The 25,836-nt window shown below is 42.3% G+C and overlaps 2 protein-coding genes across 5 annotated transcripts; one reads left to right on the forward strand and one right to left on the reverse strand.

Annotated features, from left to right (window-relative positions):
• Window positions 1-9: 9 nt before the first annotated feature.
• ADPRM (ADP-ribose/CDP-alcohol diphosphatase, manganese dependent) lies at window positions 10-13,381 on the forward strand. The gene is made up of 4 exons (XM_061391088.1): window positions 10-106; window positions 2,132-2,749; window positions 3,608-3,724; window positions 6,717-13,381. The coding sequence occupies exons 2-4, from the start codon at window positions 2,149-2,151 to the stop codon at window positions 7,010-7,012; spliced, it is 1,014 nt and encodes a 337-aa protein (XP_061247072.1). The 5' UTR covers window positions 10-106; window positions 2,132-2,148; the 3' UTR covers window positions 7,013-13,381.
• TMEM220 (transmembrane protein 220) lies at window positions 9,890-25,635 on the reverse strand. 4 transcript variants are annotated; one of them, XM_061391092.1, is made up of 6 exons: window positions 25,453-25,559; window positions 24,738-24,767; window positions 20,377-20,437; window positions 18,185-18,308; window positions 16,274-16,333; window positions 9,890-10,090 (listed from the first exon to the last, which is right to left on the reverse strand). In XM_061391092.1, exons 1-6 carry the CDS (start codon window positions 25,543-25,545, stop codon window positions 9,955-9,957), a joined length of 504 nt encoding a protein of 167 aa, XP_061247076.1. In that variant the 5' UTR covers window positions 25,546-25,559; the 3' UTR covers window positions 9,890-9,954. The 4 variants fall into 4 exon arrangements, with proteins under 4 accessions (XP_061247076.1, XP_061247073.1, XP_061247074.1 ...); XM_061391089.1 differs by lacking the exon at window positions 24,738-24,767 and having other exon boundaries at window positions 25,453-25,635; XM_061391090.1 differs by lacking the exon at window positions 16,274-16,333 and having other exon boundaries at window positions 25,453-25,635.
• Window positions 25,636-25,836: the final 201 nt, after the last annotated feature.

Here is a 25,836-nt window from a genome sequence, read left to right on the forward strand (position 1 = left end):
CACCTCCTCCGGAAGTGAGGGAGGGCCGCTCTTTCCGCTGCGCTCGATGGTGACGCGGTAGCCCATCCGGTAGCCAGGGAGCATTTCGCCGAGGAGCTGGCGCGCGGTAGGTGGTTCCTCGCGGCCGGAGGCGGGGCGGACCGGGCTGGGCGGGGGTTTCGCGGGCCGGTCCGACCGGGTAGACGGCCGGGCTCGCGGGATGGGGCAAGTGCCTGAGGAGGGGGCAGCCTCCGGGGCTGGGCTCCGCGGCGGGTCCTGGGCCGAGAGGCCTGAGTACAGCTCAGGGACCCCAGGCTTCGGCGCCCGCAGCAGCTGCTCCTCCCCCGGCGCCCCCCGCCTTGGAAAAGAGAAAACGGCGCCGGGAGACGGGCGGGACCGGGCAGCCCCCGTCCCCACCCTTTTGGGCTCCCTCGGCCAGCCCAGCCAGGAGGCCGGTCGTTGACCGCTTTGCACCCATTGCACTTGAAATACTGTTTGACTTGAAAAAGAAAAAAAAATTGATTAGGATATTTGAGTAGTGCAGGGTGACAAGGACTAGTCAAGTATGACCGAACTCCCTGGAACTTATATTCCCAAGTTATAAGGGACCGAACTACAAATAACGGCACTGTACGGAGTAGCGTTTGTTCTGTGCTATATCCCAGCCCTGGACTTGGTCCTCCTGGGCTCTGTAATTGATACAAGTCTACGTTTATTTAAGCTCTCTGCTAAACGAGGGGTGTCTTCCTTGGTAGCTCAGACGGTAAAGAATCTGCCAGCTATGCAGGAGACTGGGGTTGGATCCCTGTGTCGGGAAGATCCTGTGGACATCTCCAGTACTCTTGCCTGGAGAATCCCGTGGACAGAGGAGCCTGGTGGGCTACAGTCCATGGGGTCACACAGAATCAGACATGACTGAGCGACTGACACTAATGAGGGGGAGAGCACTCAAAAGGTTTATTTTTAATTCCTTGCGAAAATTTAACTCGCGTTCATTCTGTCTTGCCTTTGCTTCAACATCTGCTGTCTTAATCTTACCCTTCTCCATCTCTGAGGCGGATTTGCAAAATATAGGGGAAAAGGAAAAAAAAAAAAAAACAGGAGAAACCAGTCTTCTAACTTCCTTAACTTTGGATCCCACTCCTGCGGGGGATTTTTTTCCCCCCAAGGTTTCTTCTGAGCAGAAGCATCTGGCGATGGTGACCCTGGGACATGATATTTTCTATGAACTGGCATCTTTAGCTAGGGTGCTCCTCTGCTCGCTAACCAGGAAGTTGGTGGTCTGCTATTACCCATGTTTCTTGATTCCTGAATTATGCTGGAATTCTCTAGAATATCTGCTGGAAGTAAATATTTACTTAGCACGTCAGATCGTTTTTAATTGAACAAATTTTTCTGTCTTGAACTTGCCTGTGGTTAAGGTCCCGTCCCCCCCCCCCCCCACCACCGCCCCATGTCTCTGTTTCCCCAGGGAGAAGTTATTCTTCAAATCAACAAAAAGACACAAAAGTTCCTTGCTCTTTCAGGCAGTGAGCATATAAAAGTTGTTCACCTCTTTGTTCAGTTGTAGGTTAACTGATCAGACAGCCGTCAGATACATTAAAATTGAATTCAATGTTTTTTCAGCTGATCTGTTAACTCTTATTTGCCAGAGTGAGTCTTCTAAAACTTGTTCCTGTGTTTGTTTACTGAAGTATTTTTATACAACTTCTTCATATTAAATTTACAATGTTAAATAAAATAGTAACTTCTAAAACAGTTCCTGACTGAAAGTAGGTGTCCTGAGCTTTTGATAGAATTATTTGGTGTCTGGGGAAGAAGGGCACGTGTGTGTGTTTAAAATTAGTGTATATTTATTAAAAATTACAGACTTGAATTTGACTTCACAGGAACTAGAATGCCTGTTCATTAATATGTTAATACTCTTTTGTTAATTGCTGCTCTTCTGCAGAATAGAGATTATCTATTTTACAGGTTGAGGACTTGATAATTTGGACTTAAACCATCAGACTTTAAAGCCCATGCACTTTTCTCTACCTGGCTACCTAGTGGATTGACTATTAAGTTTAATATTCATCTAACCATTTTCTTTAGTCCAGTAGGAAATTAAGACATTTATAACATAGTTACCTTTTTCATTTTCTTTATTTAGAAAGCTATTTGGAGGTTATGGATTATAAGCCCGAACCTGAACTCCTCAGTGAGAGCTCAGAACGTCTCTTCTCCTTTGGAGTGATAGCAGATATTCAATATGCTGATTTGGAAGATGGCTATAATTTCCAGGGAAACAGAAGGAGGTACTACAGACACAGTCTTCTTCACTTACAGGGTGCTATCGAACACTGGAATCAAGAACGCAGCCCGCCCCGTTGTGTGCTTCAGCTTGGAGACATCATCGATGGATACAATGCGCAGTACAAAGCATCAGAAAAGTCACTGGAGCGCGTCATGAACACATTCCAAATGCTGAGAGTCCCTGTTCATCACACGTGGGGAAACCACGAATTCTATAATTTCAGCAGAGACTATTTAACAAACTCCAAACTTAACACAAAGTTTCTGGAAGACCAGATTGCCCACCATCCTGAGACTGTGCCCTCGGAGGATTATTACGCGTATCATTTTGTACCATTCCCTAAATTCCGCTTCATTTTACTCGATGCTTATGACATGAGTGTCTTGGGCGTGGATCAGTCTTCTCCAAAATACCAGCAGTGTCTGAAGATACTGAGGGAGCACAACCCAAATACGGAACTGAATAGTCCTCAAGGTGAATTATTCCTTTGAGCTGAGAATCTTATACATTGTCTTTAAATTCTTCAGCTACCTTTTATTCAGCAGGAAGATGGATGATAAGGTAAAAGTATACTGTCCTGTTGTTCAGGGTCAGGATTTCTCACTCGCCTCAAGGCACATGGAGTGGTGGCAGTTGGTTCAAGATTCATTTATGTAGCAGATGTCTGAGGGCCTAATATTCTGGCCGGGCACTTTCACTAGGGCACCTCTTCAGAGTTATAGGCAGTACTGACAGCACCGCTTTTTTGTGGACCGAGTGGAGGAAGCAAGAGAAGAAAGTGTGCAGGACAGATAATAAACGAAAGAGAAGTGATAAACGCCACCAAGAAAATACAGTATAATATTACAGAAAAGGACTAGAGGTACCATTGTAGTTAGTTGGCCAGAAATAGCTTCTCTAAGGAGAAAAGCATTTCAGCTGAAACCTGAGTGAGAAGGAGTCATCATCCTTTGGAAGAGTGGGTGGAGCATAGTGTTCAAGACAAAAACAAACGCAGAGATGCAAAGCAGAGTAAGACCTTGTTAGTGAAGCACGCACAAGGGTCTGGGGGTGAAAGTGACTTTATAGTGACTCAGTGGACGTGAAAACAGTCTATTTTGTATTCAGTGTAACGAGGAGTAAGGGAAGTAAGCAGAGGAGTATTGAGATCAGGAGTAAGACACAGCGTGATTTACATTGCTCTAAATTCTTTTAGTTCCCTATTTTAAGTCAACTGCTGCCGAGTATTCCTGAAGAAAAAAGCACAAGTCTCCCCCCTGGTAGCTAAGTTTGGATGCCCGAGTGAGAGTAGTGTTGATGTTTGATGGGTGTAAATGACTGGATTTGTTTCAGGACTTCGTGAGCCCCAGTTTGTCCAGTTTAATGGTGGATTTAGCCCAGAACAGCTGAACTGGCTGAATGCAGTTCTTACATTCTCGGACAGAAACCAAGAAAAGGTGGTGATTGTGAGTAAGTATTTACATGATTCTGTTACTCTGGCATTTTAGAGAATGGGTTTAATTAAAGCATACTAACAATATTGAGATGTCTCTTTTTTATAAAATAAAAGCTTAGTTTAAAACTCTTTGTTGAGAAACAATCTGAATATAAAATTAATGTTTAGGAATTGTAAAATAAAAAGGAGAAAAACATGTATTAGAGATTGTGATTTGGCCTTTTAGGTTTCAAAGTAGAATTTCCCCAAATAGGATCAATTTGTGTAGCGATGTGTGTAAGTAAAAAATTCCAGTCCGGCCCCGGCCCACGTCTCAGCCTCAGGGGTCCTGCTGGTGGGTGCAGTGGCCTCTGCTGCCCACTGAGAGCAAAGCTGGGGTCCCAGGAGACAAGTGTGAGAGGACTGCCTGGCAGGACTGTGAATCCTCCATGTGGTTGCAAGGAAATAAGTGTGTTGTTTTCACTTAGAGTTATTTTTTGCGGCATACTGCCACCAGAGATCATAGGAACCTGGAGGTGCTTAAAGTACACTCAGATGTAGATGTGTGCGGGTGTTTATGCACATTCTCACGCACACACATGAACTGAATTTGGGTTGCGGTATGTCTGGTGTACGTGGTGTGGGGGCTGAGATTAGTTCTCCTGTTTAAAATTGACATTGCCTGAAGATTGGACTGAGGGGCATGGGGATGGCATGCCCTTCTGGCTGTTGTTTCTGTGATCCATGTGACTGGACAAATGTTCAGTGTACACACTGCAGTTTTCTTATGTTGTATCAAATGAAACTGTGAACATGAAGTCCTTTTGAAAGTGACAAGCTTTTCAGATAGTTGGTAATATAAAATTATATCCAAGGAATTCCCAGGTTGTCCAGTGGTTAGGACTTCGCGCTTTTCACTACTGAGGCCTGGATTCTATGACCACTGGTGGGGGAACCAAAATCCTGCACGCCACGTGGGGCAGCCAAAAAATAAATTATATTTCTGTAAATCAGTTTTTACTTCTCTGTCTTTCACTGATGTGATAAGATGGTGCACGAGATGGTGTTTTATTCTTAAATTTTATTCAGAATAAAGTGTTTCTAAAATATCAAATGTCATTCAAGGCTTGGAAAATTAAATAAGGTGCCCTCAGGGGTGATAGCCCTGATGTGACACTCTTTGGTTCTGTAATAAGTGGTCTCCAGAATGGGATACTTCTTGTCTCTGCTTCTTAGTTTTTGCTGCCAAAGTGTACCTGTTAATTTTACCTGTACTGAGTGTACGAAATGTACCTGTACTTAATACTCTGATGTCTTTGAACCCAAAGATATTGAACCACGTAGCTCACGGCGCGCGGCTCCTGAGTCGAGCCCCTTTGTCATCTCTCCCTCTGTGTTCCCGTTTCTTTGTGCTTCTCTCCGTGCACATGTCTGCATTAGCTTCTGATAGGTTTCTTCCATTTCGCTCTCAGCTCAGAGGCCAGGTAAACAAACCTGTAATAACTGAGTGCCTTGGGTTTTCTTTAGCAAAGTTTAAAATGGCTAATAGACATTTTATTTTGTTTCTTCACTTTCATTTTGGCTACTCAGTGGTATTTGGCCTACTCAAGTTTTGGCCATTCAGTTGGAAGGACGGAATTGCTATTAGTTGAGATATGGAACCACGGCAGTAGGAGGGGTTTCGGGTGAAGAATTCAGGAGTTCATGTTTGAAAATATTTTCCAAGCGTCAGATGCCTCTTAGACATCAGGAGAGAGACTGAGTAAGCATTGTGGACATACTTGTCAGAAACTTGGAGTCGAAGTTTGGGTTGGATATCTAAATGCGGAAGTTGAATAGACCTGATGTTTAAAATCGTAAATTACTAAGAGGTCACTATGCTATTAGGGGTAGATAGTGTAGTGTATCCCGAGGAGCAAGCATTCGGGCAGCCCGGGTAGGACCCAGAGAAGTGAGACTGCAGTAAAGGAGGGTGAGTATCAGGAGCAGTCAAGGTTGGGAGAAGAGTAGGGGCGTGGTGGTGTTCTGGAGCCAAGTATTTCAAGGAGAAGGGGACAAGTGACTGTGTCAGACACCACTGGGACTTGATAGATGTGTCCAGCATAACGGTGGGTCTAGAAAGTCACGTGGCCTCCTTGGACTCTCAGCCCTTATCACAGCTCGAGAGTGGTGGTGGTGATGGGGTGTGTGTGTCTCTCTGTCTGTGTGCCAACCCTCTGTTACCGCCTCCCTTTTTTTTTTTTTAATAAACTAATAGTTTTTAAGCAGAATAAAAATATTCAGAATAAAAATAAATGGTAGCAGAGAAAGAAAGTGATTTACTGGGAAGAAGTAAAGACCAGTGAGCTATAGTGCCCATCCTTGGGCATGAACCCGCACCTGCCATGTGATGTGGCCTCACACGTGTCTTGGCATCGAGAATCTGAAGTTCTGCCTCTGTCTCCTGGGGAAGCTAGTGTGAATGTTCCCTGCTCTAACTTAGTTTTCTCGTGTACAATGGCTGTGACCATCTTGACCTGGAAGTGTTTAAAGTGGCACAAGTCAGTTCTTTATAAAACATCGAGTATACAAATGACATATAATCCATGGGCGCCTCCCTAGACTGTTCTGTTACTTCTGAGCAGCTCGTTCTGTGTGTGTGACACTCATATACATGTAGGAAAGTTGGCAAGACTGGATTCCAGCATGGCATCTGCCTGACCGGTGGCTGCCTTTGCTGACCGCCCTGCCCAGGTCGCCCTCCGTCTCCCCTGGTGTTAGTACATCTTGAGACCCTAGGCCGTAGATCTCGGATTTCTGCCTGTACAGCGGCTGCTGTCCCCTTGGGTATGAACCGTCTCCCCCTTCTTTATGCTCCAGAGACGTGGCTGTAGAGTATCTAGTTTTTTGCGGATGTTGATTCTCTCTGTTCTCAGTCCAGGATGAGTAGCAGTACACATTTTCTTTTTCCTGAGTACTCGTTGTTAGCCTGTTTTTTGTGAAAGAGGTATTTCTTGATTGGTTCATAACTCTTCTTCTCTTAAACAGGCCATCTTCCCATTTACCCCGAGGCCTCTGACAGTGTGTGCCTGGCCTGGAATTACAGAGACGCCCTGGCGGTCATTTGGTCTCACAAGTGCGTGGTGTGCTTCTTCGCCGGCCACACTCACGATGGCGGCTACTCTGAGGACCCTTACGGTGTGCACCACGTCAACATAGAAGGGGTTATCGAAACAGCTCCGGACAGCCAGGCCTTTGGCACCGTTCACGTCTATCCTGACAAAATGATGTTGGAAGGGAGGGGCAGAGTTCCACACAGAATTATGAATTACAGGAAGGAATAAGCCTTCCTTCCATTTTTGGTCTGATTTTGTTTACTTTTATAGACAGAGACTGACTTGGCTTTGTGGTTTTGTTTGCCCCCCATTCCCCAAGACTCAGTCTCGTTATTTAGGATTCTATTTGCATAACAGATAGCCATAAATGGCTTCAATGTGTGTTAGCTCGTAAGATACTCTGAAGCGTTATTTTTGGGTAATATATCCCATGCTGAAAATTGGAAAGAAGATGAATGAAAGTAGCCTGAGTAAAGCAGGGAGGAGACTGAGGTGGGAAGGTGGATATAATCCTCAAAACAGACACTATTTAGCCTTACCTGAGATGTTTTTTACTTTTTACGAGGAGAATGTATTCATTCACTGTGTTAGCCATGTAACTTAAAATTCACAATAAAAAAGTAAAATAAGCCCAGGTAAACTTTTTCCGTTTACCCAGCTGTGTGAATGAGCTGTGGACACTTTTTGCTTATAGAACCCATCATATTTGTATTTTTATGGGTTTATGCTATTTTGTAAGCCAAAAAGATCACCAGTTGCCTCACAGGTGAACAAATGGCACCTCCGTTCACACAGGTAGATGTGTGGTCTCCTTGCACACCTCCTGTGATTTCAGCCAAAGCAGGACCGAGCGCCAGTGTGACTGTGCCTGCCATCCTGCCTGTCTGGGCCCCCAGCCGGTGCTGTGTGAGACTGTAGTAGGTAAATGAATTTACCCCTGACTCCTTTCATAGACAAGTGGGGTGTTTTTAACTGAGTTGTCATATATTCTGAGGCTTGTTTGCAAAAACATTTACTCAGTGGCAGATGAGGACTGTTCGAGTGTACAGAAAGTGTGCTTCAGGGCCTAAGGAAGGGGACGACAACAGCCAGTGCTAGTCAGCGTAGTGTGCCTGCTGAGTACCAAGGCACTGTGGGGTACAGCATATGCGTTTCCCCTGGCTGCTGTGACAAACTTCCCCAAACTCGGTGGCATAAGCTGTGTGTGTGTTCTCTGACAGTTCCAGAGGTCATAAGTCTGAAAACATCTTCACTGGGCTGAGAGCACCATGTCGTCAGGGCCAGGGACTCTGGGGGAGACTGCTTCCTGGCCATTTCCAGTTTCCAGAACTGCGTGGCTTGCTGTCCTTGGCTCACGGCCCCGCCCTCTGCAGAGACAGCCTCACGGCTTTCTCCAGCCTCTTGCTGCTTTATTGTCAACGTGCCTTTCTCCTCTTCTGTCTGTGTGGTCAGGTCTCCCCTTGCCTCCCTCTTGTAACAGTGAGGGCATTGAGCGCTCACCCAGACAGTCCCCATCTCAAGATCCTTAATCACACCTGGGAAGTGCATACTGTGGTGTAACATTCATAAGAATTGGGATCCGGTTACGTCTGAGGCCCTCTATTCACTTTACAGACTTGGCGATAATGTGCTCTCTGCACAGTGTCAAGCACTGCTTGGAGGCTGGGTAGGAATTTGGAATTTGAAAATAAGTCTGTTTCTTCATTTCTTGACTAATAGTTATATATACAAAACCATAAATACACACCATAAGTGTACGCTAGAACGCTGAAATCCTTTATATAAGGGGACAAACTACCAGACTCTTCACTCTCCTGACATACAGTTGGTGCTAATACTGTTTGGGTCAAATATTTCCTAAATCTCAGGAAACTCTCTTTACTATGGAGTTTGATGCCTGCGTACCATCAAACTACGGAATTTGATGCCATCAACTAAAAGGGTTGTATCGGGGTGCTTTAAAACAGCGCTGACCCACAGAAACAACATGTGAGCCACCTTGGTAATCTGAAATATTTCAGCAGGCACATTTTAAGAAGTACACAGAAACATAAAAGTAATTTTCATAATATAATTGTGTATTCCAATACATCTCATGTTATTTCAACATGTAATCAATATAAAAATATTTTACATTCTTTTTATACTAAGTTTCAAATGTAGTGTGTGTTTTATGCTTATAATCCATCCATTTGGACAATAACTTTTCATTGGAAAAACTTGGGTCTGTATTTAGGTACAAAATTTAAAGTTGAAGAAGTGGATTCACATAATTCAGTTGTTCCAAACAAGCTTAAACCAAGTGTTCCAAATACATGTATCAGTTTCCTCATAATTGATGTTTGTAAATTAAAACAAAAAATTAAAACTTCTTCAGTAAGTACATTTCAGGTGCTCAATACACCATGTGGCTTGTGGTCGCCAGATGGTGCAGCTCTGAAGTGATCTCTCCAGAGCTACTTCTGACATTTGTTAAGGATGTGTGTATAGATTTTGGTCTGACTTTTCAATTACATGGTAATTAATATTCCCTATCTGCTTCTTTTTGGTCCCAAATTCCTTTATTCTAACTAACTTTCCTTTTTTTCCAAGACATAGTTGTTCACTTTGTTCACACAAAGTCCTCATTTAATTCACGGCACCTCATTTAATTCATGGTACCAGTCCAGTCTAACGATGTTAGTTCAAGGGCATAGCTCTCTCCTAAACTCCTATCTATCATCCAAACCCTGCTTCCCTCTGTTACCCTGTGCAGAGGACTTTATGTTTGGAATGCTCTCATTTTATCTACTTTAATCTTCACAATTATATAAATAAGTAGGCAGGCTGGTATTTACAGATAAAGAATTATCCAAAAGATAATTTCAATTATCTTTGGAATTCTTTAATTACAAAGAATTAAAGTAGATTTATATATTTGTCCAAGTCACATGGATAGTGATGAAGCAGAGTTGGAATTCATCTTTCTTAACTTTCCTACTACAGTATGATAAAACAATGTCAGATCCTTCTCTTACTAGTCCCATCCAGTCCTGTGTTGGTTCTTAGGATTAAAAAAAAAAAAAAATTCATCTCTAGTAGTAACTGAAATAAATTCCTAGGAAGTCAGCTTGTTACAACCATGTTTATAAAAAATCAAGAACTCTCATTTTAAGAACAGGATTCTTCATTTAAATCACCGTCTTGCAATGATCTGGCCAGGAGGAGCGCATCTCCTTGTTTATATATATGTAGACCCAGGAGATAAACGGGAGAAAAGCAACTGTGGTAGCAATGGCCAGCTGAATTCTTCCACCACCTGGAGCCCTACAGACACACAAAAATGATTAGAAACAAAAATCCAATAAAAATAATGATTTGGTTTGGTAACAAATATGAAGACTGAATTTAATACATCACTGCATTTTTATACAGTTTTTAATTTTTTTAATTGGAATATAATTCTTGTAGTTCTTTATATGTTCCTACTGCAAATCCTTTTTTTTTTTTTTTTTAATGTGTATTCTATATAGCTTTTCCTGCTCACTTAATGTCTTGTGAGGAACTGAGATCATTGATTAAGCAGTGTTAAAATGGATCCTCACCTAATGATTTTAGTGTCCTGTTGAGGAAAACTTTTTCTCCTCAAGATTTTGAAGATACTAAATTATCTTTTCTAAAAGTTTCATCGTTTTGATTTTTACATTAGATCTATAATCCACCTAGAATCGATTTTTATGAAAGTTGTAGGGGTTGTTTCTCTTTTTTCTGTATTGATACTCAATTGGTCCATCACTATTTATTGTAAAGATTACCCCAGAGTGCTACCATTGTCCTAAATCAAGGTTCTATATGTACATGGAACTGTTCTAGACTCTTGTTTCATTCATTTATCCTTTTGCCAGTATGGATTTATCGTATACTCACAAAGAATCACTTAGGTGTTCTTTAATATTGAGATCTTTAATTTCTCCCATAATGTTTTATAGTTTTTATAGTTTTGCTTGGTAGGGATTTTGCATATCTCTGCTATATTTAGTCCTGGGGTGCTGATATTTTGATATTATAAATGGTAACTTTTTATTTTTATCATTTTCTGTTATTGCTGATTAAAAATAAGATTTTAGTAAATTGACATAGTATCCAGCAATCATGCCAAAGTCACCTATTTGAAGAAACTTTTAGATTTTTAAAAAATTTTCTACATATGTAATTAATGTTATCTGTGAATAAGGAAAATTTAATTTTTCCCTTCCAATCCTTGGGCCTTTTCTTTCTTTTTCTTGCCTTATTGTACTGGCAAGGACAAGAGCTAGAACAGTGGTGAGAAGTGGCAGCAGTGGCCACTTCTCACTCCTGATCTCAGAGGAAGTATTCAGCGGCTCACCATTAAGGGTTGATCTTTGGTATAGCTACCCTTTATCAGGCAGCTCAGTGTTAAACAATCTCCCTGCAATGCAGGAGACACGAGTTTGATCCCTGGGTCCAGAAGATCCCCTGGAGAAGGAAATGGCAACCCACTCCAATATTCTTGCCTGGGAAGTTCCATGGACAGGGGAGTCTGGTAGACTACAGTCCGTGGATTCATAAAGTGTCAGACACGACTTAGCGACTGAACAACCACCACCCTTTATCAGGGTAAGTCTGTTTCTATGAGTTTTTATTATAAGTGGTTATTGGATTTTATCAAATGTTCTTTTTGCATAGATATTTTTTTCTTTCCATTAATCTGATGAAAAACATTGCTTGGTTTTCAAATGTTAAACTAACTATTCCTAGGAAAAAACCAACTTGGTGGTTGTGTCATGAATTGCAGGACTTGATTTGCTAATTTGTTTAGGGTTTTTCCGTCTGTGGTCATGAATGAGACTGCTGTATAATGTCTTTTTTTCTTTCCTTTTTTTGGGTGGTAGGAGTAACATTCTTGTCAAGTTTTGGTATCCAGATTATTCTGCCCTCAACAAATAGACTGGAAAATATTCCTTCTTTTTCTGTTCTCTGAAAGAAGTTTGTTTAAGTTTGTATTATTTCTTCTTTAAATATTAGGTAGAATTCTGCAGTTAGGCCATTTAGAGTTTTCTTTTAGGAAAAGTTACCTACTCAATTTCTTTAACAGTGATGAGACCATTCTGAGTATTTCTTACTTTGTCAGTTCTGACAAATTGTATTTCAGTGAATTTGTGCATTTCATCTACATTTTCATATTTATTGGGAAAAAGTTGTTAATAATCTCCTCTTATGATTTTTGCAGTGTCTGTTGCATGGGTAATAACTTTCTTTATCAGTCCTGATTATTGGTGTTTTGTGCCTTCCTTTCCTTGCTCTAATTATTTTTACCTTTTTAGTCTTGCCAGGGTTTATCAATATTATTAATCATTTCAGAGAATGAAATGTTGATTTTTTTTAAATTTCATTGGTTTCTGCTTTTGTGTTTATTTTCTCATTATTTCTTTGGGCTTATTTTGCTGTTATTTTCCTTACTTCTTTGGAAAATTCTTAACTTCTTGGAAGCTTAACTCATTGATTTTTCAGCCTTTTTTTTTTTTCTAATATATGTATTTAAGGCTATAAATGACCCCATAAGCATGCTTTTTAGCCACCATCCCACAAATTTTAATATGTAGTGTTCTCTTTATCACTTAGTTCAAAATATTTTCTAATTTTCATTGTGATTTTTTCCAGATGTTCTTTGGAAGTGTATTTCCTGATTTCCAAACATACAGTGGTTATATAATTATTATTTTTGTTAATGATTTCTAGCTTAATTGTACTGTGGTCAGAGAACATGCTCCATATTACAGTTCTTTGAAATTTGTTGGGACTTATTTCATGCTCAACATGAAGTCTTTTTGTAAATATTCAATGTTTACTTGAAAAGAATGTGAATTCTGTCCTTCTTGGTGCTAGTGTTCTATACATGTCCATTAGGTCAATTTTTTTATTGTGTAGCTAGTCTTCTATATCTTTATTGATTTTTAAAATCTTCTTGTTCTGTTAGTAACTGGAAAAAGTGTATTAAAGTCTCCCAAAATGATTGTTAATTTTTCAGTTTTTCTTTTTTGGCTTGTCAGTATTTATTTTATCTATTTTGAGGCTATGTTAATTATATATGCCTTTTATTAATAAGTGGTGTTGAGATCACCAGAGAGCCAAAGGGGAAAAAGATAATATTGCATCCATTCTTTTTGCCATTATACTAGGATAAATTCTAAACAGGTCAAAGATTTAAATGTAAAAATGAAACCATACATGTATTAGGAGAAAACTTAAGTAAGTTACTTAAAACCTGAGAGGAGGGAAAGTTTTCCTACCTGTGACTCCAGATCCAGAAGCAGTAAGGGAATGGATTGATCAGTTTGGATACATTAAAGTTTTTTTTCATGGCAAAGCATACTTTGCATGAGTAGAGTAAAAGGACAATAAAAGCAAAAAAGAATGTTCATCTTATATCACAGACAGAGGGTTAATAGCCCTAAAGAGCTTCTAAAAGTACAGAAGACCAACTGCCTTAGAAACTGGTTAAACCTACATCTCTCAGAGATGAACTAAGGTGTCTAGAAAAAGAAATGCAGATGGCTCTTCATCACACGAAAATATGCTCACCTTATGCTCACCTTATGCTCACCGTAAGAAAAATGCAAGTGAAAGCTACTACCCGTTTCTCAACTAACCAATTAGTAAGACTTCAAAAATTTGACAATACACTCTGTTGGTACCGTTTTTACTATCAAGCGATTGGATACAGTCTGAACAGTAGAGGGCTGGATGCATATACCGTGGACATATCAACATAAGGAAGGTCTTCATATACCACAGAATGATCTCCAGGATGTGTAAGGGTAAAATGAAGAATACAATTGTGTATAATGTGCTTCCACTTTATCTAACAGTGAATGCATGTATTTGCTCCATTAAGAAAGCATGGAAGGATAAACCACAAAGTAGAAAAAAGGTTTACCTGTAGAGGAAAGGGGGGAGTTAGGTTTCGGGGATAGAGAAGTTAGAGCCCTTTGAATGTCCTCTGTTCTGTAGATCTGTATGTAGAACCATATAGATATTTTACATAATTATAAAACAATATATTTTAAATAAAATATCCCTAGAAATTTAAAGTAAAATGAAATAAACTATGTATTCACTTGGTGAGATTAGCATACAGAGTAACTATTCCACGTAATTTGAATGTGCATCCCTTAAAGAGATATTCCCTAAGAACAACAACACAAAGTGCCTATTTTCCATAATTATATTGTTATTCTGATTGTGTATTGTCAGATAAGTCAGATGAGTTATGTTGAGGTATCTATGTAAAAATATATATACATATAGATACTTTATATGTATTTTATATACTCATGTATGCATATACATTTATGACACAATACATACACGTGTGTGTATACACACATACATATGTACATACATGTGAATTTCCTACTTCTAACCACTAAAAAGAATGAACTCAACCCAGTAGCAGTGAGCACCGTTTATACCCAGAATGTGACTTCTAAATACTATTAGCTACCAAAAGTAATGAAGGCTTTTGGGGAAAATGGTTGATTCCAGGTCTGTGGCATAAAATGTACATCTTAGCGTGGAACATTTTGTCAGAAAGCAAGGAAGCAATCAAAATTTACTAAGACCCAAAAAACTAAAAGTTTACTAGGATCATGTTAAACTTCTGGAGCCAACGTAAATAAGTGCCACTGATCAAAGATGGAACAGTTTAAGCAACTGCCGTGGATTGAAAAAACATCAAGTATGTTGAGATCTATGACTTCATAATGGTACTGTTAAATAAACAAAACTCACTGGTCACTTTTGGAAGATGCCCGGCAAGAAAAACTCATTATTCTGAAAAATGGGAAATTAAGAGAATCAACTCCTTTTCCTCTTACGATTTGTATCTGAGTAGTCAAATAATTGATAAGTAGAAGTTTTAGAAGTTTTCCAGGAAAAGAAATGATATAATTAGAGTATCAGCATTCTGCAACTCAAATGAATTAGTGGGTTTAGGCAATGGTCATCAAAATGTTATAATAATGTTACAGAGAAACATCTAGGTGTGATGTACATTGTGATGGAAGTACATACCACCACCCATGAAGTGGTCTTGCTTGGTGGTGGTGGTGATGGTGGTGGTGGTGGTGATGGTGACGATGATGATAAGAAGAAAAGAAGAAGACAACAACGATGACCAGCCTGTGCCTAAGCCTGTGATCTCACCACCAGTTGATAGGAAATACGGAGCACAGAGGAACAAGCATTTATACGGTTGTGGAAATGTAAACATTGGCTGCACAACTCAATACTGAATAATTACTGTTTTATTTTTGTGTGTGTGATGGTGGTAGAGTGGTTATTTTTTAAGTGCTTACCTTTTAGAGATACATACTGAAATACATAAAACAATATGATGTTTGAGATTTATTTCAAAATAATCAGGATAGTGATAGATGATACAAGATTGGATATATAATAAATGTTGAAAATGGGTGATGAGTACATCTGATTCATTATATTAGTCTCTCTGCTTTTGAATATGTTTAGATATTTCAAAATAAAAAAACAAAAATTTTTTCATTACCAGAAACAGTCCTCTACTCTAATGCTGATTTTAAAGTCTACTTTTTAAAATTAAAATGTCTATACAGGCTTTCATGTGGTTGGTGTTTGTATACTGTGATTTTTCCACCTGTTGACTTTCAATCTTTCTGATTCTGTGTACTTAAGAGTTCTCTTTTGTAAGCAGTGTTTGGTTGGGTTTTTAACCTTTTTATCCATTTTGAAAATCTTTGAATCTTTATTGGAATATTTACATTTAATGTAATTTATCATATATTTGAATGTAATTCTCTATCTTAACATCTGCTTCCTGTTTCCCCATCTGTTCTGTGTTTTTCTCTTCTCCTTTCCTGCCTTCTATACTCCTTTTCTCTTAGTGGTTACCTCTTATTTTTCTAAGATTTTTTAAATATTATTTTTCTTAATTATTTTTCTAATAATCTAAGGTTTTCTCTTAGATTATTACCACATGAATCCTTGACTTATCAAAGTCTGATATAAGTTAGTACTTTTACCCTTCCTAGATAATTCAAGGACCCCAGACTGCTTTAGCTCCATTTTTTTCCCTTCCAACTTACATGCTCAGTTGTCATGCATTTTTCTTTTTCTATTACTGTTTTACAAAGTTAATATTCACGTATATATACCTCCAGTTTTATATTTTATTTGCTACTCTCTTTTCCTCTATCTCCGAGCTTCCTTTTGAGATCACTTTCTCCCTGAAGGACACCCTCTTAGACTGGCAGCTCCCTGCGATGACACAGAAAACTGGGGTTGTGGTATTCACAAAAGTATAAGTGATCATGAAACACTGAGGCAACTATTGTTAGCTTCCCCTACAGAAAGGGAAGATTTCTCTCAAAAGATTCCTGTTTACATTTGTGTCAACATTCTCATTCACCTACTTGAGCACATCTGATTTTAACTGATGGGTCGAAAACTTACTTTGAAGAGCTGTGGCACAGGCCCAGCCATGCTGTGATGATCACGAGACCAAACAGCTCCCTACAAAATAGCAGAGATTTCATTTTTTTTGAAGAGGCTGTAAGTGAGATGCATATCATTCCATTTTCTCCCTGACACTTGATTCTGCTGATTGTCTGATGACTTCCTCCAAGATACAGAGCATCTACAATGACACTTGATTCTGCTGATTGTCTGATGACTTGCTCCAAGATACAAGCATCTACAAAATACTTTCAAGTCTGGCCATGACTCATAAATTACTTTTGTCAGACCCTTTAAAGAACCCTATATGAAAATAAATTTCATCTTATGAGGCAGATAGGAACTTCATGATTGTTTCCCAATTTATAGATGAACAGAGAAACAACTACAGTCAAGAAGATAATCCCAGATTTGACCAGGCACTCTCTTCATATTGTCTTAGAGGGGTCAGTGTTAGGCAGGTTGAGCTCAAATCAGTAGTTCAAGTACACACTGTAGGAGATCAGGTCATGTCTTAGAGGACAGGGATGATTTGTCGAATGAGTCAGTCTAATGATTTGGGGGTGGGTATATGCCTCTAGCAGAAAAGGCAATGGCACCCCACTCCAGTACTCTTGCCTGGAAAATCCCATGGACGGAGGAGCCTGGTAGGCTGCAGTCCATGGGGTCGAGAAGAGTCGGACACAACTGAGTGACTTCACTTTCACTTTTCACTTTCTTGCGTTGGAGAAGGAAATGGCAACCCACTCCAGTACTCTTGCCTGGAAAATCCCGTGGATGGTGGAGCCTGATGGACTGCCGTCTATGAGGTTGCAGAGTCGGACACGACTGAAGTGACTTGGCGGCAGCAGCAGCATATGCCTCTAGAAATATTTGTTTAAAGGTTGTATCTTCCACACAGAGTAGAAAATAATTGTATTTGGCCAAGTACCACTTGGAAGCCCCTCTGATTTCACTGACTCTCGTTGGCTTCAAGTAGATGGGGATTGATTCAAACCATCTGGTCTGCATTCCCATCCCCAACCTGATCTAGTTTCCAAAGATTAGGGCCTGTAACAGCAGCACAAAACCAGTGGGACTTAACCTACAGGACTCTCAATCTTGGTGTTGGCAGATGTTAGCAGTGGGACAGAAAGGAAAGGAATGGGGGCTCTTTGTGAGGCCAGGGAATCAAGGGTGGGGGGAAGCAGAGGAAAAGATGATGAAAGCCGGTGGGGAGGGGGGGAAGCAGTGGAAGAGGTGACAAAACAAGAGCCAGTGATGGTGACAGAGGGTGCAGAGGACAGGAGATGTACAAGGGCAAGGCTGGCAGAGGTCCCCCTCTGAGGAGGCCAGTTAACCGTGTAAGAGGTGGCTTGTACCAGGACTGAACCCGGATGCTGACGGAGTTTTCACCTCATTAGATTGGACTGAACATTATGGCATCACAAGGGGGGCCAAGGTCCAACTGCCTGATGGTAATATAAGGTGATGCGTAGCAACTATCACAGAGTGTGGTAGGCAGTGCTGGGTTTAAATCCCGGCTCCAGCTCTGTCACTGCCTCAGTTTCTTTAGCTTGTAAAGGAGATACCTTCCCTGCCCCTTGAAGTGTAAAGTTAAGTCGCTCAGTTGTGTCCAACTCTTTGCGACCCCATGGACTGTAGACCACCAGGCTCCTCCGTCCATGGGATTCTCCAGGCAAGACTACTGGAGTGGGTTGCCATTTCCTTCTCCAGGGGATCTTCCCGACCCAGGGATCGAACCCAGGTCTCCCGCATTGCAGGCAGACGCTTTAACCTCTGAGCCACCAGGGAAGCCCTCCTCAAAGTATTGGGGGAGTTAAATCACCAAGATAAGGTGTTGTGAAGACACAAATTTCCCAGTTCTTCCCCATCCACCCCAAACTGTGAAAACCACCACTCACTCACCTGCCTTCCTCTTCATGCAAGAGGTTCTGTTTCTTATGAAGCAAGAGGTTGTATGCCAAGCTGATAGCCCACAGGACACAAAGGAATATGTGTATTGCAGACACACTCTTCCAAATAAAGTTACCTAAAAACATATCCTGGTGCTGTTAATCATGGAACCACGCCCCAGAGAAACAAGATTTCTTTGTATTGGCTTTTCATCTGCCTTCAGGGAAAGCATACAGAAAAGGCTGGGGGTTTTTTGGCTGTTGTTTTGATTTGTCCTCAAATCAAAAGGTTAAAACAGAAGTGAAAACAATACTTATAAACTTAAGTGGACATTTATTATTTTGGTTGTCCATAATCTCTCATTCGGATGCTGACGACCTGTCTTTTCTCTGGGGAACCACCCTTCCCACACTCTCACACATGTTCCAGTGTCCCAGACGACTGGACACTAACAAGGGCAATGTATTCCGTCCCTTTGGTGACAGTGATTTGTCTCAGGATGAACAGATAACCAATCAGGAGCACCAGCTCCATCCTGAGCTTTTGCGGAGCGATCAGGGAAGTGGATTCTAGATTCTGTTGGACCTAGCATGGTGAAGCTGTGACCTTTGAGCGGCAGGGCCACCACGTGGAGCCCAGGGCTGAAGTGCAGCTGATGTGCAACTAAGACTGCAGAGAAGTGTAAGTTCTGAGCCGCCACCGGTGCCTGAAGCCAGCACTGCCTCAGTCTTTTCAGTAAAGGATCCCAGTACATCTCGCTTCAGCTTATAGGCCATTTGAGTTGAGTATTTTTTCCTTGCTTGCAACTAACAGAGCCCTAATGGATACACCTTAAAGATGTAAACAGAGTTCTAGAGGGCTGTACAAGGAGCCTGTACATCTGGGCCACGGGAGTTTTCCCCACCCAGGCAGGAATCATTCGTCTTTATTCTAAGGCCCTGAGAAATTTCCAGCCCCATTAGTAGAAGCTGATTTAAAGAAAGTGAAGAATAACCTGCAGGACTGATATTCTCCACTAATAAGAAAATATTAGTAAACAGTGAAAAAATTTTTTCTGCTATAAGACACTTATAGAATAAAACTGTCCAATTTAGGTTTAATGAATTTTTAGGGCCGTAAAAGGTGAAGCAGCTATGTTTTGCCCCTGACTGAGGTTGGTGACCTGTGGCCCATACAAGCCAGCTATTTTAAGTGAATGTTTTATATGTATTCTCACCTGGGATATATATGTGTAAGGAGTCCAAGGAGAAAGTTATGAGACAAATACACGATAAAGCCTCTGTGTTATACAGCCATTCATTGACTCAACAAGCGTTGGGTACATGAGTTAGACATGATCCTGCTTTTAAAGGGCCTACAGTCTAGATGGAGGAAACATATATAAAAGTGTGCAGGAAATTGCTGGAGTTACTGTGATGGATTCCCTGGTAGCTCAGATGGTAAAGAATCTACCTGCAATGCAGAAGACCCAGGTTCGATCCCTGGGTCGGGAAGATCCCCTGGAGAAGGAAATGGCAACCCACTCCAGTATTCTTGCCTAGAAAATCCCATGGATGGAGGAGCCTGGCAGGCTACATTCCATGGCGTCACAAAGAGTTGGACACAACTGAGCGACTTCATTTTCACTTTCACTGTGCAGGTACACAGGGAGACTAGAAAGGGCAATATGTATTAATGAGAAATCCAGAGATGTGTTACAGACATTATAGACAGTTTCTATATAATAGTAGCAATTCAGATACATAGCAGTTCATTCATTTTGAATGAATTGAAAATCAGAAAGTGATGAACCAGAGTGGTACTGGGAGAAGGATTTGTATAGAGTAGATAAATAATAGACATTGATCCCCACTGAGTATGGAAACAAAGTTAGCAGTTTGATTGTTGCTGATTTTCCACTAGCTTAGTGGCTTAAGAAATAAGTGCAGTGACTGAAGCCCATCTCTCTCGGGCTGTTCCACATCAGCATCAGAGATGCTGGGATCCAAGTGCATAAAGCCTGTCTTAGTATGGCACGTCCGCATCAAGTTTTCCTGAAGATGGAAGGGGATGATCTAGACTGGAATTCGCCTCCTCTTAGGATCAGAAGGAAGAAGAAAGACATGGAGGGCTCCAGTTTTTTACTGGGAGTTGGGCAGACAGACTCTCATTATTAAAAGGAAATCTGATGTTCCGTATCACCATTGAGAATTCAAGGTTCATACCTGTGACAAGAGGGTTAAGTCCAACAAGCAGGGTCAGAGTGGCAGGAATCGTATACATAACCTGTGAGCAGAAAGGAAATTACAGGGGTAAGAAGGATGCCCGATACAGGAGATGTTCCGAGACGTTTAGGGAGCAGAGAAAGATGACACCGGTGGTGGTCCCACGTGCCACGATTTACCTCCAGCTTTTAGTAACAGCCAAGGAAGTGGTAACCTCGGCTTTTACAGCACTTACCGTGTCAGGGTGTCATTCTACCTGCCTTCTTCCTAGACCGTAGGCTCTTCCAGGAAAGACTTTTTCATTCTCAAGCTCTAGCAGTGAGCAGAGCTTTGATCTCAAGACACAGTGACCTCCTAATCTCTCCCAAGCGACACCCACGCCTAAATGGCCTTCCCCTACTTTTCAAAAATTGCTCTATGAAAAGCAGGACTTGAGCAGCCATAATTAGCTACGTGGCCCTGCTGAGTCTAGACCCATGGGCCATCCAGCCCCATACTCCATCTGCAAGTGAGACCACAGAAAGTTTACTAACAGTGTATGGATCACATGTGCCCAATAAGATCAGGTTCTTCATTTCTGAAACTGATAACTTGGTTTGGAGTTGCGAAGACTGGCCCTGAAGAGGCCTCATTCACAGCAAGCAGGCAAATTCAAGAAAAACCTATTGCTTGTATGTTGTGGGCAGAGGACAAGCAGAGGTGGGAGGTTTATAAGAAGCATGGGGGCCTCCCCAGAATGTAGCTATGAGCCACATCAATCGTGATGGCTAGTTAGAAACCATTAGTTTATCTGGATGTTGTCAGGGCTCAACATTTTAAGTGATCTGCTGTCACTGTGAAAACACACCTGTCTTGACCCTGGGGAGAGATGGTATCTGTATTATAAACCATGTTCATCCCTCCCAAAGGGTCCCCAGTGATGACTGGAGTATCAGCAGGTACCGACATTTGCAAGGACAGCCATGCTGCTGAGGGTTAGACCAGACGTTAGTGTGCATATGAATTATCTGGAGGTCTGATTAAAATGCAGATCTGATTCCAGAGGTCTGGGGTAGGGCCCAAGATTCTGCTTTTCTAATAAGCACCCAGGGGACACTGCTGCTGCTTTTCCAAGGACCACACTTAGAGCAGTAAGGGGTTAGTTAGTTCCCCCAGTGAAAACCTACATGACTTAGCAACTGAGGGAGAGACGGAGACAGACAGACAGACAGAAATTAAACACATACACATCATACAGTATTTAACTGTGCTCTCCATAAGAAGTGTTTGGCGGAGACTTTTAAATGTGCATTTAAGTATAACAGATATCTGTGATTAAAGGGTCTAAGATCTTATTTCAGTGTATTGGAAACACATGACCAGGACAAATCTTTAAGTAATTGTTTCCCAAGGTAGCTGTGCCATGTTAATCCTTATTTAAATGCTTATCTCTGTTTTGAATGAGATTAAGGATTTTCTTTTTTTACATGCAGAGAGACTGAAAGTAATTGTTTTTAGTACACAAGTAAAAACAATGCATAGTATAAACACTCATTAATGAACTCAGTAGAATCCAAATATAATGGTCTTTTATCTTTTTGTTGGTGGATTTTTTAAACTAAAGGGTACTGTAATATTTATTTACTATATTTAGTTTAATTGAACATATAGCCACTGAGACCCATAATAGTCATTTCTAACAATGCTCTCCCCCGTCTCCCTGCCACTATAAAAACTAAAAAAGCCAATTTGTTTTCTTACCCTTTTTAGCAGTGAGGGGCCATCATGTTCCAGCAATGAAATGTACGGAAAAGTCTTCTGGAGGCAAGGCTGATATGCAGAGCCCTTAACACTCAATATTCATGGGTACTGACCCAGCAGGATGGATCCTAGACCATAAGGCTTATTAGTAGTAATATGTACTAATTGGGCAGCAGCCTGTCTGGGGAGCTTCTTGGGAAACATTTGCTATTTGATGAAAGGAAGAAAAAGCACAGAGGAAAACTGGTTTTACCTCCTGCCTTGTTTCTTCCTACTTGCGATGCTTTTGTCTAGGGATGAGATGTCTGGAGCTGTAGCAGCCATTTTGTAAACATGAGGATATGTCGCCTACCCATTGAGGACTGGCAGAGAAACAAGCAAGCAAGTGCAGGTCCTTGATGACACTGTTGACCATTAAGCAGCTGCCTCTAGACTTCTTCTCATGAGATGGTCTGTATGTTTATAACCTGATGCTAGTCAGATATTCTGTTATTTGCTCCTGTATGCATCCTGATACAAGTATACTCCATGCACAATTTGTGGTAGAGAACATGAACATCAGTCAGGTACAGTACAAGCGCCCAGGACCCAGTAACCGAGTGTCAGTTCATCTGTGTGTTCATTCTTCCACTCTAAGAGTCAGTCTGGGAAGGACTGCCATAGGAAAGCTCTATGCTAGGTTGCCAAGCAAGAAGAGGGAACTGGCCCCTGACCCCTGGGAGCTGGCATATACAGAGCCAACTCCAATGCAAAGCAGAATGAGTTACTGCTATAGTGAAGGTTCAGAGGAAGGATGCTTGGGATTTATGGGAAAGAGGTGGAGAGATTTTGTGGTGAGATGGCATTTGAGATAGACCTGGACACCTGAATAAGAGTCTGACACAGGAATTCTCAGGGCAAGTGCCAGAAGTACTACAGGTGGACTAGGCTTCCAAGACCCAGTTGGGAAGGTAGGTTAGGGCCATATTGTGGAGGGCCAACTTAGACGTCTTGGGGAGTGACAAACGTTTCTGAATCAGGAAGCAATATGTGGGAAGAATTATAGGAATGTAAGAGATTAGAGGCAGCTCAAAGAATTAGAAAGGACCCATAAGGGTCCACATGGGAGGTAATGGGGGGTTAAACTGCAGGTGAGTGAGGATGTCTGTGGGGGTCTGGTGTTGATGCTTATATTTCATCATCCAAGCATGATGTAAAGGGTAAAATGTACAGATACTGTACAGATAAGCAATTAGACCTACACTGCTTTTTGGTGGATTGTTCTTCGTTTTGTTTTTTTGAGGGGAACTCAAAGACAGTGGTTGGAGAAGGCAATGGCACCCCACTCCGGTACTCTTGCCGGAAAATCCCATGGACAGAGGAGCCTGGTAGGCTGCAGTCCGTGGGGTTGCTAAGGGTCGGACACAACTGACGTGACTTAGCAGCAGCAAAGACAGTGGTGAGAAAACAGAGATATTAGAGATGGCTGAGGTTTTGAGCAAGGATGACTCAGAATGACTCTGCTGATAACAGAAATGGTGAGTCAGGAGGAAAAGTGGGTTTTGGAAGGAAAGATGCTGAAAAGGACCTTGTGCGTATTAGAGGACCTTGTGCGTATTAGAGGAGTCAGTGTGACGTACTGGTGGATGGATCTAGGAGTCTTTTGGAAATTCACCATTAAGCTGGATAGTTGGAACTGCAGGAGAAATAACATTTGGAATTAAGGACATGGACCAGAGTCCTGAGGAAGAGGCAGTTTGATTTGATGCAGGGGCATGAGAATCTGGACAGTAAGAATATCAGAATGTGGTTATATTTATATGTGATATTATATGTACTGTCATTCCAAATGCTTTTACTTGTTGCTACTTGTACAAAGTCAACATTATTCCAAAGCTTAAGATCATCTCATCGGTGATATTGTATAGTCTTAGATGCCTCTATTAAAAGAAACAAAATCCAGATATTTCAGAAAATGTGTGGAACAAATTCCCCCCTCCTCTAAATGGTTTAGTCAGAGCATCAGTTCAGTATATACTGTAGGTTTTATGGGCTTTAATTACTTTTTGTGAATATAACTCACTGAATTAGCAGAACCACAAACCTTAAGCCTGCCATTTTCTGGCCCAACGTTTGTTGGGGTTTCTGGGTAGAAATTCATGAGGATTGGTTCACATGACCTTGAGAGGTCTACTCTGTCTTCAGAAAAGTGTTCTTAGTTGGCCTGTTTTATTCAAAGGGAATACAGCTGAAAGGCCCCTGTATCTCTCTAAAATTCTGAATTCTCAATTTGATCCTTCTCCTCCTAATGTTTTCACATTTCCCTGGTGGCTCAGATGGTAAAGAATCTGCCTACAATGCAAGAGACCCAGGTTCGATCCCTGGGTCAGGAAGATCCCCCTGGAGAAGGCACTGGCTACCCACTCCAGACTGGCGGCCTACAGTCTATAGGGTGGCAAAGAATCAGATATGCTTGAGTAACAAACACTTTCACTTTTCCTCCTAATATTTTAGGAAAAGGCTCTTACTTTTGATTTCTACGCTCTTAAGTACACGAAGCAGGGAGGAAGGCAAACAGACACACTGCATATTTCCTGCAGTTCCCTGATTCTTTTAGGTATGGGAGAGCAGGCCATACTCACCACCCACAGTTCTGCATCCGGATCGTTCACCTGGAATGCCAGAACAGCAGCATTAGCCCCAGGCTGTCACAGTTCTATTCCAGTATTTGGTCTGGTCTTCATTCATGTCAGCAATTTGCTAAGCCCAACAGGAGGACAGGAGTAAGACAGTCTAGTTGACGGGGTTGTGTGTGTATGTGTGTAGCGGGTGCTTCTGGCTGTGTGTGTGTAGGGGGTGTTTCTGGCTGACCCCAGCACCTGGTTTAAACACACAGCCACACTTATTTTGTAAAGAAGTGCACAGAGGCTCTGCGAAGTGTGGGCCAAGCCCAGAATGGGTGTTTAAACGGCCCTCCAGCCTCAAGAAATGAGGAAAGCTATCGCGAGGGGACCCCAGATCTTACTTGAAAGGATAGTTAGCTGTGAGGGTTTTTGTTCTGCTTGCTCTCCGAGCTGTGCACAGCCTTGCCCCCGGGCTGCCTTTTTATAAAGGTACCCCGCAAAGAGACACGCACCAAACCAGCTCCTTCCAGCGAGCAAACGGGGTCATGTGACCGCAGCTGTATCTCAGCCCAGATGGGGTGGGGGTGCCCTAAGCATCAACCCTAATTCCCGCCCTGCCCGTACCGGGCCGGCTTCTGCGACCCCGCCGGTCGGTCGGTCTACACCGCAACCGGCCTGGAGTTGGAGCCCGGGGCTCCCCTCCCGCCGCCCCCGCCCGGCCCGGGGCGCTGACCTGCACAAAGGCCGCCAGCGCGAAGAAGGCGCCCATAAGCCAGTTGCAGGCGCGCCACAGGCCCCGCGCCCCGCGCCCCGCCGCCGGCGCCATGGTCGGGCGGACGGGCCGGGCTGGGCCGGACCGGGCCGGGACAAACCGGTCCCAGCGGGGCGCACGTCCACCGGGCTGGGCGGTCCACCTCTGGCCCCTCCTCCCGCCCCGCCCGCGCGCTCGCCGGAAGGTCCGGGGCCACGGGCCGGCGCGCGCCGGGGCGGGAGAGGCGCCGAGCGGGCCTCCCTGAGTGTCCCCATTCGCTCCTCCCCAAACGCGGGGAGGCGCGGGGGTCTGCCCATTTCACAGACGCGGAGAGTGAGTCCGAGGGCGCCCGCGTGGCTGTCCCAG

This window comes from Bos javanicus, chromosome 19, assembly GCF_032452875.1.
Source record: "Bos javanicus breed banteng chromosome 19, ARS-OSU_banteng_1.0, whole genome shotgun sequence".
Lineage (NCBI taxonomy): Eukaryota > Metazoa > Chordata > Mammalia > Artiodactyla > Bovidae > Bos > Bos javanicus.

What these genes read in the sequence shown, in the direction of transcription:
- ADPRM (XM_061391088.1), top strand. Translation starts at nt 2,149, where the DNA reads ATGGATTATAAGCCCGAACCTGAACTCCTCAGTGAGAGCTCAGAACGT. An exon ending in GGAACTGAATAGTCCTCAAG is followed by an intron (nt 2,750 to 3,607) that starts GTGAATTATTCC and finishes GATTTGTTTCAG; the next exon opens with GACTTCGTGAGCCCCAGTTT. An exon ending in AGAAAAGGTGGTGATTGTGA is followed by an intron (nt 3,725 to 6,716) that starts GTAAGTATTTAC and finishes TCTCTTAAACAG; the next exon opens with GCCATCTTCCCATTTACCCC.
- TMEM220 (XM_061391092.1), bottom strand. Translation starts at nt 25,545, where the DNA reads ATGGCGCCGGCGGCGGGGCGCGGGGCGCGGGGCCTGTGGCGCGCCTGC. An exon ending in CGGATGCAGAACTGTGGGTG is followed by an intron (nt 20,438 to 24,737) that starts GTGAGTATGGCC and finishes TTCTGCTCACAG; the next exon opens with GTTATGTATACGATTCCTGC. An exon ending in ACTTAACCCTCTTGTCACAG is followed by an intron (nt 18,309 to 20,376) that starts GTATGAACCTTG and finishes ATATGTTTTTAG; the next exon opens with GTAACTTTATTTGGAAGAGT.